At 38.7% G+C, this 18,831-nt stretch overlaps 2 protein-coding genes across 2 annotated transcripts; one reads left to right on the forward strand and one right to left on the reverse strand.

The window, feature by feature from the left end:
* Positions 1-735: 735 nt before the first annotated feature.
* On the forward strand, positions 736-16,251 carry SNW1 (SNW domain containing 1). Its single transcript, XM_010079683.1, has 13 exons — positions 736-897; positions 2,512-2,673; positions 7,739-7,834; positions 7,927-8,033; positions 8,859-8,963; positions 9,056-9,125; positions 9,818-9,883; positions 11,140-11,256; positions 11,607-11,748; positions 13,223-13,319; positions 14,092-14,209; positions 15,246-15,409; positions 15,490-16,251. The coding sequence occupies exons 1-13, from the start codon at positions 736-738 to the stop codon at positions 15,692-15,694; spliced, it is 1,611 nt and encodes a 536-aa protein (XP_010077985.1). The 3' UTR covers positions 15,695-16,251.
* Positions 16,249-18,299, reverse strand: SLIRP (SRA stem-loop interacting RNA binding protein; the record flags this gene model as incomplete). The annotated part of the gene is made up of 2 exons (XM_010079695.1): positions 16,249-16,308; positions 18,192-18,299. Coding segments are annotated over 2 exons (168 nt in total), but the record flags the coding sequence as incomplete, so codon positions are not given.
* Between the last annotated feature and the right edge of the window lie 532 nt (positions 18,300-18,831).

Raw genomic sequence — 18,831 nt, forward strand, 5'->3', positions numbered from 1 at the left:
AGAAGGCGCTCCGCCTCGGCTGGAGGTGGGGGGGTCCGCGGGGGGTTTGTCGAGGTTTCCTCGCCTTGAAGCAGGGCGAGGGGCCTTTGTTACCAGCTGCTGCGGCTCTCGTACACCTGGGGAGTGCTGCTGCAGTGGGCTGTCCTGGAGTGCCGGCTTTCTCGGGGGTGGGCGCTCCTTAAAAGAAGCGTGAAAAGGGCCCCGTAGTGTAGAGGAGCTGAAAAATGGGAAGCCAAGAAATTGTGTTTCGAGTAATTGGTGTTGGCCGGGAAGTATCTGGCGTTAAGTGGGGAGCTGGGTGACAGATCTTTTTGTGTGCGTCTGCTTTGAGAGGAAGGAAGGGGAAGTCGTTGGGACTAAGGGCATACTTTTGTCTGCTCCGTAGTGGTGGAAAGAATGCGCAGTGGTGTGTGATGTTCCTGTTGGAGAGTGGGCATTGTCACACACTCCCATTCAAACAAGATGTGAATGTGGATGAATTTAGCATCAGATTTTACATGGATCTTCCAAAATGTTGAGAGTGCCCGTGGCTTTTTCCCTTGTAACCTCAGAAGTTACTGTCATCTCCTTTATGAGCACAATACTCAAAGTTCACAAATTGTTTCTCAATCTGTATAGAGTGATTGTAGAGAAAGTAATAATTTAATAGTAGACTCAAGCGTAGTTGGGTGTCATTGAGTGAAATTATCAAAATTAACTTGTTATGCCTCTCTTTTTTTTGGTGTCTGTCTATGGATGCGCAGTTTTTTACCAGCTCCAACTCAGCTGTCTCAAGACCAGCTAGAACTAGAAGAAAGAGCAAGAGCTCAAAGATCTAGGCAGACTGCTCTAGTCTCATCACGAAGGGAGCCTCCTCCATATGGTTACCGGAAAGGATGGATACCACGGGCGCTAGAGGTAGATATTTAAATTCACACTATAGTAGTGTGTCTGCTAATGGGGAAATCTCAAGTGTAGCACAGAATTGTGCAAAGCCTTATCATATGCAGAATTTCCATCCAGACTGTTGGATATATTTGGGGGTCGGGGGAAATCGTTCTAATTCATCAGATTACTTAAAATATTTAATGAAAACAGGATGTTATAAGGATTCTTCCCTTCATAGATTGTTATACTGTAATATAGAAATAGGTCTATGGTCCTTTCACTTTACGGTTTGTGAAGGCAAGAATCCTCTGAGGAAGACAGCTATATTGTTCCTCTGTCATTATTTGTTAAATACATGTTCCAGATTATAGCTGGAATAAGTGAATATGTGTATATTGGAGAACAGCATACTCGTGTGTATTCTGTTCTTGGTGTAACAAAAGATAGCTGGTAATGGCGGAGAAAATTGTTAGAGTTGGAAGGAAACTTGAAAATTTGTCAGATATTCATTGTTCAAGTATGTTACTGGCAAAAGGGTTCTGTACGATTTTGTATGTGTATAGCTGTAATTTTTACCGGTTTAATATAATTTTAACTGGAAGTCTTACAAGGTAGAAGGGAAAATACAGATGCATAGCTCTGGTTACAAAATTGTTTTAGTACAGCTTCTCACTGAGCCACAAAACCCTGCAGATTTTGCAGTGGTACTTGACATAACATCTGAGACCTGCTCTGATGAGTCAGAAGACAGTGCTCTTGGGACAAGGCATGCTATCGAGGTTTGGATACAGTATTTCATGTGTGATCCTGCAGTGTCCCCAAATGCCATCCTTTCATGAGCTGGTAATAGCCTTGCATTCATTTATGTCTGAGTCCCGTTTTTGTAAAAATGGATCCAATGCTACTGTGGTGATGCATTGGCTCTAGAGAAGGTGACTTCAAATAGTAGTTCCAGCAGTTCTCTAAAGTGAAACATTTTTATGTAGGTTCAGCATGTAATAAAGCATATGATGGTACAAATCATACCTTCATTTTAGTTCCCTCCCTACACTGTTGATTACTAAAGTTAATATTTTAGTGCTTATTCTTTTTAAGTGTTAGCAAAAGAACTTAAGAAACCAGTTGGAGGTTTCCAGAGAGTTTTCAGCATCACTGGATCACAAAGTTATACGCATCTCAAAAAGACTGTTAAGGACCCCTTTCTGCATCATAAACAAATGCAGAACCTTGAAAAGCAATAAATGTTTCCAAAGTATAACCATTGTCCAGTGATCCTGAAATGTCATAATTGAAAAAACTCAAAACCTATTCTTAGGAGATCAAGAGTTATGCAGAAAATTCTAAGGAATGACTTGACTTCTGTTCTGTGTAATACTTGAACATTTGTTCTGTAACTTACTGTTGAATGTGGGATGTTCAGTGGAAGACTGTGCAGGGAATAGTTACTGCAAGATGTCTATGCACTTCACTGTCTTTTCTTTCAGTAAGTGTAAGTTACCAGCTAAAATAGTCAAGTCACTAGAGCATTCTAACAATGTTTTATTTTGTTAAAATCAATCTACTCTTTCATTCCATTTCCCACCTGTCCAAATGTTATACCATGTTTTTGTGTTTCAGTCATTCACTACTTTTTCTTCTATGTAGGATTTTGGAGATGGGGGTGCTTTCCCAGAAATTCATGTGGCCCAATATCCATTGGATATGGGCCGAAAGAAGAAAATGTCCAATGCTTTGGCTGTGCAGGTGGATGCAGAAGGAAAAATAAAATACGATGCAATTGCTCGACAAGGACAATCAAAGGACAAGGTAATATTTCTTCAAATATGTAGACTTGCATGTATACCTGTAAAAGTTGTATGTACACATTGCATATATTTAAAGTCATTGGTGTCTAGCATTAGGCAAATTGATTGCCTCCTTGAGGTGGTACAGTCCTGTTTTCTTAAAGTCAGACAGATACAGGCATTTTGACTGGGATCACTATGTGATCTTCTCTGTTATGTGGTTAAAAGGTAAGGCAAAAATGGTGAGAGTCTGCACAAAACTTACCTCGTAGCTTAGCAGCTTTCAGTAGAGAGCTTTCCAGTGAAGGCAAGAAACTGAAAACCAGCTTGATCACAGGCAGCCTCATTTCAGTGTGTAGAGAGAGGGGACAGAAAAAAAACAGAAAACATGGTTCAGCTTTTAGAATACTACGCTTTGTGTCTTACTAATGTAACATTTGAAGCTTATGGCTGTTTTCAGTATTGTTGGGTGCTCTTATTTTATTTTTCAATTGTAGCAGAAAGTATTGCCAGTGGTAATACTCCAAAATGTTTGTGTTAAGTTCAGTGATGGCAAGGTTCTTGTCAAATTTAATGGAAACTGACTTCAGTTTCCCGTATACAGTAGCCTCTCTAAAAACAAAGAGATGACACTTTATCTTGAAGTCCTAACTAGTATTGAGGAAACCAGTTACTCGGGTCTCCTAAGTCCACTTTCAAGAGTATCTACGTCTGCTTTTTCAAATGTAACAGTGGACTACATTAAAACTTGAATTCTCTTAAGCAGGTGTTGGGGTCTGAAAAACTGCTGAGGCACCACCAAATGTTTGACCAGCTGCTTCTCAGACCAAGCATCACCTGTAAAGAATAGGGTAACCCAAAGAAAATCTAAAGAGAGTTAACTACAGAGGGTGTTTTAGTTGATAGATATGAATAGTTGTTTTCAAAATAATTTAATTTCTCCTGCTTTAATTTAGGATGCCTTGAAAAGCTTATGGGTATGTAATATGCCTCATGTCGTACTGCAAATGAGGAAGGGGAAAAACCTATCTAAACAGAAAAACAAAAGGTGAACTTTACCTCAAACAAAATATAGGGTGAGCATTCTAAGAATATCAGGGAAAATCTTTCTTTTTAGCAGATAATTTTTTATTGTTGTTTTAAAGTGATCCTACAGTTTCCAAAGTTGCAGAAAGTTAATGCCGATAGGATTGTATTTTTAACTAATACTCAGTGTCAGAAAAGTATCAAATCTTGTATATTCTCATCCTGTTCATCTAAATTACTGCAGTACCTTTGAAAAAAATGTGTTCAATCAGACTCCATGTTCTCATGTGATAGAAAGAAGTAAGACTAAACAGAAACAACAACAGTGGCAATATTTTTACTGAGGAGACTTTAATTGGGGTTCTTTCAGACTTTCTGTAGTGTCTTTAAATATTTATTAAGAGGAAGGTGCTAAAATATTAATTACACTCACAGAGTTTTGTGATGCTAAGTATTGAATACTTGATACTAAGTAGAAGTTTGACTTATCCCAAAGCATAAAAAAATACTTCGGAGCAGATGAGTAGACTGGAGCTAGTAATTGTACTGATATTGGGGAAGCTGTGAGACAAATAGGAAGGAAAAAAAATTATAGTTAAACCCTAATTTTTACAGCTTGTTAAATGCATCTTTACCAACCTGTAGGATCGGATTTAACATCTAATAGAAGTGTTTGGATAGGGATCTAAGTGTATTTGAAAAAGAACTAGAAATTATAATCTTTCACTAATCTTTCACTGGGCGTTATTTGGCTCAGAGTTAGGAAGATACTTGGAGCAGGTAAAGTTAAATTTAAGCTGTTAACATTTGTCATATTTGATTCATGAAGATCTGTGACAGTATTCATTAACTTTCTGTATGGCATCTGTAAAGAAGCAGTTATATCCTTATTTTGTGGCCATACTTACCAGGATGGAACAGATGAGTGGCTTTTCTAAAACTGGACTCCGTAGAACTGGAATTGGGGGTTCCTAACCCTGAGCCCTGCCTTCTGAATCAGCTTCATTCTGACTGCAACCAGCTGGATATAAGTGCTGAGGCTAAAAATTAAGTATTGTGGTTAAAGGCAGGGGGTAAAACTGAGGGAAAACGAGATATTTGAAACTATTTTGTTACTATTGCTTGATTTGTTTTGCAGGAGAGAGAATTAGCAGAGATGTTATAGGGAGCAGTTCTTCAGTGATCTGTGTTGAGTTGAATAATGTGGAATATTTTCTGTAAGAGAGAACTTCTGATAGTACAGTATCAGTAGGATTACTTACAAAAGTTTTATTGTCCTGAGACCTGCAGTCATAATTCAAATATTTCTTCAATCTTAATACTTAGAGCTAAGAGAAATAGATACTTAGTAGCCTGCAAGAATGAGATGGAATTGCTGATCCTATTCTATGATCTACTTGTTTCATCTCAGTTAAGAAGCAAATTTTGCTTTTGCTACAATTTATGGGTTTTGAAGTTGAATTTAGTATTCTGCCTTCTTGTAGAGGCAGCAGTTCCATCACCTGCACCCTGTATCTAGGTGGCTTGTCAGCAGTTTCTGCTGTTGCAGTGGTTCATCTCCCTCTTGCATCTGTTCCCTTACATATTTAAAAAATAGTTGCTGCAGAGAATTTTCCTTGAAAAATGCTGACATGAGTGAGGTAGTTTGACAAGCCTCCTGTTTGGGGCTGGCAGAAAGTCTGCTAGACATGAAATGCTGGATAATGTTGATGAACCTGGATACATGACTTTATAGATCTGAGGATGGAGTTCCATCAGGTTGTCCAGACGAAGAATTTCCTGCATTAGCTGTGTGGTCAGCTCTTACACTGCTATAGAGTCTTCCAGTACTTTCTCTACTGACGTGACTAAAAGCTAGGCTAAAATAATGCATCAATAATTGATATATTTTGGTGAGACTGATGTTCTGTCCCCTTATTAGGAAAATAAGGATCTAATGTAATTGCTTCCTGTGTTTTTATGAAGACAGAAGAGAGAGTGAAATCAAGGAATGGAACTACTGGGTCCATTACTTTTTTCTGGCAAGGATGATTTTTCTGTGCAGGAGTTTAATTTCTTCTTAGTGGCCCAAGGCTGTGGCTTACGTGTTAAAGGAGGAAAAAAAGAACCACAAATCTACCTGCAATTTTTTCTCAAGATTGTGAATTCAATTGAAAAATTCACAAGAGACAGTAGTTCCATTATTGAAGGAACTCCTGTCATAGCGATGGAACAGGTCAAGAGAATGTGAATATAAATAAAATAATCAAAGGTATTCATTACTCGTAATGTGTTTATCTTCCTGGTAGAGCTCGATTTGAGAGGGTATTGCCATTTTTTTTTTCCTCTAGTCTGTGTGCCAGGCTTCCAACCAGGTAATTGTAATGACTTCTGAAATGTTATGTGCTTTATATGGCAAAAACATTATTTGACGAGGAAGGAATTCATTCTGCAGTGCTTGATGGTAACTTCTCAATTTACACATAGAACTGATGAGCACTGTACAGGGCTGCTGTGGATATACAGAATAAAACATGTTGAGGGGAGGGATTTATGTGTTATAAATTAAGAAGTTTCTCTCAAGATGCTTGCCTGTATCTAGTGTCTTATGAAACTCTGAATGTGATTGATGTCTAAATCCTACCATGAGCTACAGTATCTTACACAACTAGTTAAGTAAGATTGTTCTCCTTCTGATGACAATGGCATGCAGATTTCTAATTGCTGCCTGTTAAGGCTGCCCCAGCCAGAGAAGGAATCGTCTAGCTGTACCAAAAATTGACTATTTCATTTTTGCCTAAAAGGAGATTCTGCTTTGGAGTCTGCTGTTTATCTTAGATTAATAAAATGTCTCAATATTACTGTTGAAATAAGGTAAATTTCTCTAAAAACAACACAGTGCAACATCTTTATCTGCATATCTATATCACCTCAAAAGAGGACTCCAGTTAGAGCGTGCAAGTGTACCAAGTTTTTGATGGAGACAAAAATTTTGGTATTTTCAGGCTAGTTTAATCCATATTATTGATTTCTTCCACATTAATGCAGATTGCTACTTGCATGCAAGTTTGCAAGGGTTTCACTAGTTCATGTAGCTCATTTGTACCTCAGTGTACTGTAGTTTTTAGAGCATCTCTTAGACTTTATTTTCGTCTTTGTCTTCTGGAATACTCTGAGCTCTTTCAGCATACTTTGTTCTTCATGCAGCAGGACACTTGGACTTAAAGCTAATTACCTTAGGGGAACACTGCTCTTCAAATGTCCTTCATTCAGCATCTGAGAAGCTAGGATATTATTGATACTAATTCAAAGGATTAAAATTTTAGGACTGAAGGATGAGAAGCAGTAAATGGCTCTTGTGTGACAAATTAATGCTGAGGCTAAAGGTCAATTTCGTAGTTGGACATGCCCTTTATAATGAACCTGAAATAATACTAGCAATGACTTTTAACTCTTTGAACCAAGACTTCCTGATGTTACTTTGTTGGACAAATGTGAAATGTTAATGCAATACATTTTTCCCTGTAGCCATCTAATAGTGTTCTATCCCTATATTTAAAATAGAGGCTTAAAACTAGTGACACCATGTTTTAGCAAGACTGAAGTACCCATATGAGGGAAAGCATAAAGAACAGATTTCTCAAGCATTTATTTTTTTCAAGAATATAGCAAATGTAATGACATAAAAAAATCTAGATGCTAAAAAATACTTGTACCAAATTTTTAAGTAATCCTTGAAAACAGAAGTACAAATTTGGATATTTCTGTCTTGGGGAGCCTGAAAAAGGAAGAGTAGGAAAGGGAGACAGGAAACTGGTGTCTAATCCCAGCTCTGAGAGTGATTTACATAATTATATTTAATCACATGGCTTCTTTTCTTCGATTATTCCATCTGTAAAATGAGGTCTAGAGTACATTCTTATTCTATGGGTGTCATTGAAGACTATGTAATTGTAATGCCTTTAGAGTTGTATACAAGTTTTAATTAGTACCTAAAATATAATCTAGGCCTGAAATATTTCCTTTGAAATACGTACATTTATTCCTGTTCACCAGCATTAATAAAATACAATGTTTTTCAGGTTATTTACAGCAAATACACAGATCTTGTGCCAAAAGAGGTCATGAATGTGGACGATCCTGAACTGCAAAGACCAGACGAGGAGGCAATCAGAGAGGTATTATATGCACTGATGTGCCTAGTTATCAGAGGTGTATTGTATGTCTTGCTTATGTGATGAGATGCATTCTGTGGTACTTTTGTCTTCAGATAACAGAGAAGACAAGAGCAGCCTTGGAGAAATCAGTCTCCCAAAAAATTGCAGCAGCCATGCCAGTTCGAGCAGCTGACAAACTAGCTCCTGCACAGTACATTCGGTATGTAGTGGTGCAGTGTGTGTACAATAATGTTATATACAAAATTGATTAAAATTAGGATATTCCTTGAATTCCTGAGAACAGAAACTCCTCTTGAATTCTGTTCTGGAAATAATATGAAACTGGTTTATGTGTTTTGAATTAACCCAGTAGTTATAACCTACCTTGAAGTGTGTTGAAATGTCTTAACATCTCATGAGTTGTGGCATGTTGTGGAGGGGTTATTGTGTTAGCAGCAAAATGTAGATTTGTCAGGGAGCGCTATGAATGATGCTGCCCTGGAAACAGAGTCTTTACTGGAAGTTTCAACCCAAGACAAGGCATGTAGCAAGGTTCTTCCCTTATATAAAATGAGCAACTGGAAATAATTGGAATTACTAAGAGGCTGATAATAATTTATGATGATTTTCTGCTGCAAGCACAGAAAAATTCCATGGCAGGGTTAGACTTGGCCTGAGGTGAATTCTGAAAAAAAGTACGTGAAGAGATTCTTAATAACCAGCAAGTAGTCACCAGGGATCCACAGACATAGGTAAAAGAGTATTGTGACATGCTCTGTGTACTTTATTAGTTTATTTCTTCTACTTTGGAATCTAGGTTGGAACATGAGAATATAGCCCCGGGAAGATGGATTCTGTCTGGTGTAGTTGATTCTCTGCATTTGGTCCAGAATCCTCTGTGCAGTTGTCTGCTTCTGGCATTCACAGTGGAAGAGTCTTAATCTGGTGTGGATAAAAAGAAAATGTAGCTAGAACAGTGAACTGAGGTGGGAAAGGACTATCTAGCTGTGTCCAAAGAAATGAGTGCTTTGGCTGTTTTATTCAGGTACACACCATCGCAGCAAGGTGTTGCCTTCAACTCTGGAGCAAAACAGAGAGTTATTCGAATGGTGGAAATGCAGAAGGACCCCATGGAGCCGCCAAGATTCAAGTAACTATTCAAAACTTATTCATGGCAAACAGAGTATTCTGTAATTTGTTTCCATATACAACACAATTGTATTTGTTTTCTTAATTGTTCAGAATTAACAAGAAGATTCCACGTGGACCACCTTCTCCTCCAGCGCCTGTAATGCACTCTCCTAGTAGAAAGGTATGAAATGCCATAGCTGGTCTCGATTTTTAGTTGTAGACAGGTTCACAAATTCTACTTTGATGTAGTTCTTTTTTATGCACCTTCTCTTTATTGTTCCTTTGATGTGATGTTAAGTGATAAACTTGGTGCCTGGTGCAAGTTTTTGGGGTTTTTTGGGCAGTTCTGAAAGTAGCTCTCTTCCTGCGTACCTTGTCAGAGGTTGAGTCGATTTCTCATATATTTTATGCAGGGCTGCATAGCTGGAGTTGTCCATGTCATGGACAGCCTTGGTACACTGAGTGTGTGTTGCTTTTAGACCATACTATTAAACTAATCCTTAATAACACTAGCTTGTGTTAAGGATTAGCTTCCTTCTGATACATGAGTGTGGTGGTGGTTCATCAATTTCCTACAACTTGAATTGCCATTAAATGTGCAAATATTAACAATCTGGCTGTGAGTTCTGGTCTGTGTGATGAAAGTTTAAGAGGATGGCTGAAAAGCTGTCATTACTTTATTCAGTGTTGGCAAAGGTACAGTACAGAAATTAATATCTTATTGCTGCTAGGAAGGGTTGAGTTTTTTGTAGCAGTGTCCTCAACTTTGTACTCTAATTCATTTCAGTAGTTTCGCAGCTGCCTTTGAGAAAGAAAACAGTATTTCCTTTTGCTATAAAACTAAAGATGACTTTGCTTCCTCTCTTAAATCAGATGACTGTGAAAGAGCAGCAAGAGTGGAAAATTCCTCCATGCATTTCAAACTGGAAAAATGCAAAGGTAATTGTGTTGTCATAAATTCGCCTTTCTAATGTTGTACCCCACTGGGATACTTCTATGAATGATTTAAGCTTGAGTAATACTGGTTTTAAACCTTTAGAGTTAGGTAAACTGTCTGCTTCCAGCATGGAGAACACACAATTGCACAGCGCAGTTTTTCTCTTTGGCATATCTGGGTCGTCAAACTGGCAGGAGTATAGAACTGAGAATGCATTACATCATGGCAGAGATTATGCATTTTGAGAGGAAAAAATGGCATTAGTTAAAATTGCCATAGTAGTGCAGTATTTGGAGTCTGAAACCAAAGTCTCTGGACCCACCAAGTAAACATCTAAACTGAAAAAGGGAAGGGTAATTCACAGAGAACCAAGCATGTTTCTATTAAGTACTGCAGTCTGAATTTCTGGAAAGTTCTCCATGTTGCATTCTGTCACTAATTTTCATAACAAATTAGCTTAGCTATTTTTATGTCTTGTTTGAGTAGGTATGTCCTGTCCCTTTGATTTTTATCAGTGGTAAGTTTATGTTCAGAGAGAAGGGAGAATTTATAATTTGCTGCAGTAACTTGTCTGATCATTCTCAAATTTACCAAGCTGTTGTGAGGTAGCCTCTTGAAATGGAGGAAGGAAGAGCTGCATGTTTGGATGTTATCTTTTTTTTTCTGCCCCAACACAGCTGTATAACTGGGACTGACACTAATTAGTAGATCAAATTTTAGGTTACAGATGCTAAAACCAAAGCAAAAATTTTGTAGAGCTCTCTAAAACAACTTAAAATATCTAGAAATACTTCTAGGCTTCAGCTTTTGAAGGCAAAATTGGCATTTAGTGTCTCTTGCTTTTGCTGGCAGCCTTCCCCCTTTCTCATTTTGAATCAGCTAACCTCTTAACAGGTATAAAAACAGTTTAGGGAGAACAATTTTTAAGCACAAATGGTAAAACAGCTTAGAGACTGGGAAAGCTATTATCTGTAGTTCTTAAAGCAAAGAGTGGGCCTTATCAATCAAAAACTGTCATTCATACTGAGATGTAACTTAAAGGTAAATTGTGATTCAGGTTTTGGGGGGTGTGGAATTGGAGGGGAGCTTAGTATTACCTGATACCAATTTGAAGTACATGTAAAGGAAGTCCACTGAGGCATATTAATAATGGACTGTGAGTTTTGTGTGTGTTTTTGTTTTCTTACACAACAAATGTAATAGTGTTTGTTATTATGGATAATGTTAGTTTCTGTGATTACCTCTGTTTCCACTGTAGGGTTACACCATTCCATTAGACAAGCGTCTGGCTGCAGATGGCAGAGGATTGCAGACTGTTCATATTAATGAAAATTTTGCAAAGCTTGCTGAGGCTCTCTATATAGCTGACAGAAAGGTGAGGTGGTTGTTTAAATGGTTTTGTTCCATGTGGGTTTACTTTCTTTGTTTATTTCCTTGGGGAAAATGAACTGTGAATAGGCTGTAGCTTTTTTGATTTGTCCTGCTTCTTGGCTAACATAGGACATAAGGTCTTATCCCCAGTATCTTCAAATCAGTGGCTCAGTGTGGGTTAAATTATTGGAGGTCATGGGTCTTGTTTCTCAGCTCTGCTATGGCTGTCTGGCTTTGAACTTGATATTTGTGGCTTGATTCCTGCCCTGTTTACTGGATAACTCCATGACAAAAGATCTGCTTGCGTCCCAACTGCTAGCTTTCTGTCATTTTAACTATGCCTTATGTGTACAGGCTCGTGAGGCTGTAGAGATGCGTGCCCAGGTGGAGAGGAAGATGGCTCAGAAAGAGAAGGAGAAACATGAGGAAAAGCTCCGAGAAATGGCTCAGAAAGCCAGAGAGAGAAGAGCAGGGATTAAAACACATGTTGAAAAAGGTACATTTCTTTGTTATTAAGATGTTGTGGAGTTTCTTTAACACTTGCTGAAGTGTGGGTTTGGAGAAGTAACCGAAGAACTTATAATACCTAAATATCAACTGTAATTATATACAGCATGACATCTGTTCTCCCTGTCTTTACTTGATCAGACAGTGAATTTGGTTAATTCCCTGGCTGTTTTGATGGCATCTGAATTTGAACCTCACAACAGTGTGTTGGTGTATACAGGTTTAGGATGTTGTTGAGAATTTCAGAGTTGTTAATGGATCGGTACAAGTAATGGCTTTCATGGACTGTTCTATTTTTTCTTTAGAAAAGGCTTATTGCAGATGAAGAGCAACTTTGTTTACAAGAACTAAAACATATTTAAATGGTCAAAGATGGTAAATGCAATATCCTGTTTCTTGTGTTGTTACAGCTGGTCTTGCAGAACTATAGTTCCGTAGGCCACTAGGCCCCAAAACTACTAATCTAACTAAATCACAACCACTGTGATAATGATTGAAATGACATTGATACCAAATTGGCTGGGTGTGTTGATCTCCTTGAGGGTAAGAAGGCCTTGCAGAGGGATCTGGACAGGCTGTACCGATGGGCCGAGGCCAATTGTATGAGGTTCAATAAAGCCAAGTGCCGGGTCCTGCACTTTGGTCACAACAACCCCCTGCAACACTACAGGCTTGGGGGTGAGTGGCTGGGAAGGGACCTGGGGGTGCTGGTTGACAGCCGGCTGAACATGAGCCAGCAGTTTGCCCGGGTGGCCAAGAAGGCCAACGGCATCCTGGCCTGCGTCAGAAATAGTGTGGCCAGCAGGACTAGGGAAGTGATTGTGCCCCTGTACTCGGCCCTGGTGAGGCCGCACCTTGAATCCTGTGTTCAGTTTTGGGCCCCTCACCACAAGAAGGACATTGAGGTGCTGGAGCGAGTCCAAAGAAGGGCAACGAAGCTGGAGAAGGGTCTGGAGCACAGAGGAGCGGCTGAGGGAGCTGGGGTTGTTTAGTCTAGAGAAGAGGGGGCTGAGAGGAGACCTCATCACTCTCTACAACTACCTGAAAGGAGATCGTAGTGAGGTGGGTGCTGGCCTCTTCTCTAAAGTAACAAGTGACAGGACAAGAGGAAATGGCCTCAAGTTGCACCAGGGGAGGTTTAGGCTGGATAATAGAAAAAATTTCTTCACTGAAAGAGTGATCCGGCAGTCATAGAATCATAAAATCTTGAAAGTTCAGAAAGCATAGTTGTTGGTTATGTCTGCTTTAACTCTTTTGTCAAGGACAGTTAATTGCTTGTGATGTAAGAAAGCTGTGGCTTTCCACGTGCTTGGTTTGTTTAAAGTGGAACGTTTTAAACAGTGCTAAGGGTCACTTCTGTTCTGTAAAAGACTACTGAATTGAATCACTGTGCCAATGGCTGTGGCATAGTTAATTCAGGCTTCAAATATTTGTCTGTAATGAGCAATCTTGCATTTGTTCAGATGATGGCGAAGCTAGAGAGAGAGATGAAATCAGACACGACCGGCGCAAAGAGAGACAGCATGACAGAAATCTTTCCAGGGCAGCACCTGACAAAAGGTGAGTCACAGAAGAAAGCTGCTTTATTCCAGTACTGTCACTGGGTTCCCCACTAGGGAAACTATTACACTGGACTTTTTCCTTTGGCTTGTTGCAAGTGCCTAAATTTTACTTTGTGGAGATATTCATTGTAATGAAGCGCTGTTCATTCATTGTATGAAATGGTATTACTGTGTTAAGAGTACTGCAGTACTCTCCTAAATTTAGAATTTTCCAGATGAATGGAGGAAGGGGGGTATTGGTTTTAGGTGGGTTTTTCTTTAGCTTCAGTATATTCAGATTCAGTTAACATGTTGACAGCAAAGGTTGAAACCTGGATCCCGTACCTTCGGTGAGACCAGAATATCATTAGTGGCTTTTTCTTGAAGCTGTTCATTTGATGTAAGCTTAGATTTATGAGTGTAGCCCAGCCAGTTAGATTTTTGAGCACAAATGGTTTCATAGGCTTAAAATCTCTATCTTAAAATTGTTTAGTCTTCCTAGAATTACACTGGTTCTTGCAAAAAAAAAATTACATTTTAGACCAAGTCAGCTTGATGTAAAGTGCAGATAGTGGAAAGCAAATTTAAATGTCATGCCCAGCTGAACATAACTTTCCCAAATTTTTATTTGCCAGGAGACAAACTTTAAATGTTACTTAGTAAGGAATGGCAACAGTCAAAACAAGGCTCCTGAACCAAATTGTTAACAACTAATACAGGATCAGGTTGCAGTTGAGCCTGTCAACAAATATGGTTTACTGACCTAATAAAATTTAAAATTTTTAATTCAGGTCAAAGCTACAGAGAAATGAGAACAGAGATATCAGTGAAGTTATTGCCCTAGGGGTACCCAACCCCAGGCCATCCAATGAAATCCAGTATGACCAGAGGCTGTTCAACCAGAGCAAGGTAAAAATACCTTTTCACAGCTGTGTAGCTTTCTGTGAGAACATGCTCATCCTTCCTTAGTGGGTATGGCTCGAATACTGAAGGGATCCTGTTCTCACGCATGGTGTGGATGCACGCTGAAAGAAGTCTCTACATAACTGGCTAGGAAACTATTGAACTCCTTTATCCATAGCTGATGCAACAAAAATGGAATATTCAGAATATGTAACTGGGCTAAAGTGGCTTTGTTGTGGTTTTTTCTCACTGAGGAGTGGAGAGAAAGAAGCTGTTTTGCCTTCAAGATGCAGTGACCTAATTTTCTTCTTTTGTACAAATGTACCGACTGAATAAGGGAAACCTGCTCTGAGAGAGAAGCAAGTAAATACTTTCTGTTGCCATTATTGCTTATGTTAAAAATTCTTCTGAAGATATAAATAGTTAAAAGCAATATTATTTTCCCTAAAATTTATACTATTCAGAGACTAAAAAGTAGATTTTGCTTCAGAAAGTCCCTGAATAGACCTGCAGTTTGTCAATCATACTTGTTCACATCTCCAGTGAAAGACTCCCAGGCAGAAGAGAAAGCTGATGAATCAGAAGTGAACACTTCTACTGGCACTTGTACTTTCACAGTTTATGTAAGCCTCTGTGTGATTTGGATCAGTCAGCTTAAATCATGTTTTCCAGAAATTATGAATAATATACATTTCTGTATGATTGTACTTGGCTATTATAGACAGCTGTACTTGCAGGGTAGTCTGAAGTGATCCATTATTCTGAAATATGAATGGTCTGTAATCTTTCCTGCTGCTTTCTGGAAGAGTAGAAGTGGACCTGACTGAGGCTTATAAAGATTGTGTCATGTTCTCTGAGCTTAATCCCAGACCCAAACCCACTCATATCCTAACGAAGTGCTTGAATTTAAATAAATCGTAAATCACACAATGCCATCTTTGTGTATCTGCGTGACACCATCAGTGTATCTTGATGTTAAAATAAATCAGCTGAAGTTTTGCAGACTCGTTTGTATTATACTGCTGTTCTTTCTTCTTCATAGGGTATGGACAGTGGCTTTGCTGGAGGAGAGGATGAAATTTATAATGTTTATGACCAGCCTTGGAGAAGTGGCAAGGATATGGCCCAGAACATCTACAGGCCAAGTAAAAATGTGGATAAGGACATGTATGGTGATGATCTCGAGGCTCGAATAAAGACCAATAGGTAAGAAAATAAAGTTAAGAAATGTTCTTAATTAATACTCTAAAGTTAGAGTCAACTGAGTGTCACCTTTTCTCCTGCAGGTTTGTTCCTGACAAAGAGTTTTCTAACTCAGATCGTAACACCAGGGGGAGGGGCAGAGATGGACCAGTTCAATTTGAGGAGGATCCATTTGGTTTGGACAAGTTTCTGGAAGAAGCTAAGCAACACGGTGGTTCTAAACGGCCATCAGATAGCAGCCGCCCTAAAGAACATGAGCATGAGACCAAAAAGAGGAGGAAGGACTGAATGCCCCTACTTCTGGGGTAGTGGAGAAAAAAACAAGCTTGGACTTCATGCAAAGGCATTTTTAAAATTAGAGGTGGGTAGGGGGATGGCATTGTAACGCAGCAGTTGACAACTCTTGTGTCGTGTGGATATATATACACACACTAATTCTTCTACATCGGACAGCTACTCCTGGAGAGCGGAGGAATGGAGACCACTTTGAAACATTTCACAAGGGAACTGTTGTTTAGCACGTACTCCAACTTTGATTCCCTGTTGCCTAGCATCTCAGGATAACAATATAGCCCCTTCCTACAGCTTCAGTTTTTGTAGGTAGCTAAAGCTTTTACTTCATGTGTTAAAAGCTTTCCTGCTGTATATAATTACTGTCTTATGCTGTAATGGATGCTAGGGAGTTTATGATTCAGTGTTTCTTTAGTGTGACTATATAGTTGATTTGAACAAGGAAGGGAAACAGCTGGATTCTGTTTTAAAACAAATACTCATTCAGAGTTTCTCAGTAATCTTTATTTTAGTTTCTTTACATTTAGTGAAATAAAGCCTCCTTCCACCGCTCACTCACTTTGAGTCTTTCTTTGACTGCGTCTTCTATGGGGCTGCTGTTTGAGAACGAGCTGAAAACAATGGAAATTATTCAAATTAGTTAGGCAAGAAGGTTTGATATTTTTCTTTTTTGATCTTCTAAAACAGTCATATGGAGAAGAAGATAGGTTTATAACTGGTTCAGTTTCTTGAGCCATAACCACACATGCAAAGTTCCTGAGGGGAAAGGTGAATATAATTGGCAATTACTACTTGTATCAGGAAAATGCATCTCAAAAGCTTGTGCTTTCAAGTGGAACTACTAGAAGGTAACTGTCTAAACCTAGCCTAGAACAAAGTGTGAGAAGTACTCATGTATTTTGTTTCCAGAGAAGCTTGCATTTTTGAAGAAATTAAGAAAGCTATCTAGTGCCTGCCTTCTGCTTTTTATTTCACGATGAAGAAGCCTGTTAGCTCTTGCACCTCTTAATACTCAAAGCCCAGTTTAGTGAGTGTGGCTATCTTACAGCTTCAAGAATAAAAAGTATCAAAATAATTTCCAATAAATTGACACTAAATGTTCATCTAGGCAAGTGCTAGTACTTATTTTGATAATTGCATACACATAAATTGGGCTAAAAATAACTGGGATGTTATGAGGTATCAGCCTCTTGCCTGGCTTGTCACAGATAAGACTGAAGTTGTAAAACCACTCCTTAATTTCTGCTTCCAGTTTTGCACCACAGTTGTAACTTACGGGTCAGCTCTTAGGACTATGTACTGAAGGAACGACAACCAATGAAGACTTCTGTTGTAGTATGAACCATGTAAAGCAAAATAGTTTATCACAATTAATGTATCATATCCCTGAAGTCTCTTGCCAATCCTAATATTGAGAGTCTTAAAACAAGAAACTAGAGGGCAGAAGGCCACTGAAGAGTTCTTATCCATTATTCAGAGTGGAACTGATTATGTTTGTAACACCAGCCTGCTGGCTGCTCATGGTTTCACTGGGTCAAGAAGCTAGCACATGCAAGTCTACAAGAAAATCCCCTTAGTAATTTGCCCCTATTTAGTGAACATACTAGAGGCAAGTTTCTAATGATTTTTACATGAGACCTATTAATTTATTAATGGCTTTGGGCAACCATTGACTCACTATCCTTTTATCCTTCTATCTATCAACACCCCTGTGTACCAAGTATTTGGAAATGCATGGGATGGCCATGTCTTTGCTCTATTTCCTGCAGTGAAGCTAGATGATAGTTTCTGGCTCTGACAAATGACAGACACTGTTGTATGGGTACTAGACCAAAGACTTTTCACTGATGGTGTACACTGTGTCTTGATATGATACACTAACACACTGAGATTGCCAAATAGTGTCATTATCTTTTCGTTTACTAACATATAAAATATTAGAGACAGCAAGTAAAAAAAAAAATAAAAAGCTACTCTAACGTTAAAGTTTGAATGCATCTTGATATGAAAGCAGGCACTTGAATTTTCCTGTAAGAAATTATAGCTGAAGAAGGAAAATAGTCACCAAAGTGTAAAGCTTAGCTTTACATTCTTTGTCATCTTCCCTCTGCTACCCAACATCCAAATTAGATGTTGGAAACCACCTGCATAAACTTGTATTACAAACAGGAACTAGTTGCACAGCAGTTCCTGAACAGTTTTAACACATTTGTATTCCTTTAGCTTAACATAGTAGGAGGTTTTGATCTCTGGTATGTGATCTCTGTGGTATCTATGGATGTATGATCTCAGATCATAATGAGTTGGGGGTGGGGGGGAGGGTAAACAAAAGCGTTAATGATTTCAAAAACACTACAAGCACACCAAGTGGCAAAATGCTTAATCACACTTGGAATGACTGTGCCAGTATTTTGATGTTACCGTGTCCAACCAAAGGCAAAAATTAAAGAGCTCAACTCATTATGTTACTTCATTAAAGGAATTAGCACATTACCTTGGCACCTTCAAGTATGTGGGAGTCCTTCTGCAACACATTCTGAGCATCTTGTGGAGTTGAGAATTTAATCCAGCAATAACGTCTGTGAAAGCCTGTATCTTTGTCCTAGTTACCAATTTAAAAAAAAAAAATGCTGTAGAAAATATTCACATAGGCTGTTAAAAAGCTTTCTACAGATATTCAATTTAAGGATTCAGAAATTGCCAGAGAAATAGGGGCGCTTGCTGTTTCATAAGCCTTTTCACACTTCAAGACATTTCCTCTTACTGACAGCATGTGGGGGCCTAGCAGAGGCTGCTCTGCGTCCCTTTCTCTCAATTTTAGTCCAGCAATCATAAAAAAAAAAAAAAATTAAGTTATAGTTGAAGACTGGAATAATGCATAGCTGGTTGTTTCAAACTGCATCAGTTATCTACTATTAAGCCAGTCACAACAGAACTGACATTTAAATGGCTGCCTGATTTGAAAATAAGCCTGTCCCAGTACTTGAAAAGCATTGAGCAAGATAAAGCAGCTGCTTAAGATACTGAGAAAGCAGGCTGCAATTCAAGATGACAAGCACTAACTGCACTGAAAAGAAAAAAAAGTTATTTTTAAGAATAATTTGCCAGGCAGAAAAGACAGTTGTCAATAAAGA

The sequence above is a fragment of the Pterocles gutturalis genome, unplaced genomic scaffold, assembly GCF_000699245.1.
Source record: "Pterocles gutturalis isolate BGI_N339 unplaced genomic scaffold, ASM69924v1 scaffold10396, whole genome shotgun sequence".
Taxonomy (NCBI): Eukaryota; Metazoa; Chordata; class Aves; order Pterocliformes; family Pteroclidae; genus Pterocles; species Pterocles gutturalis.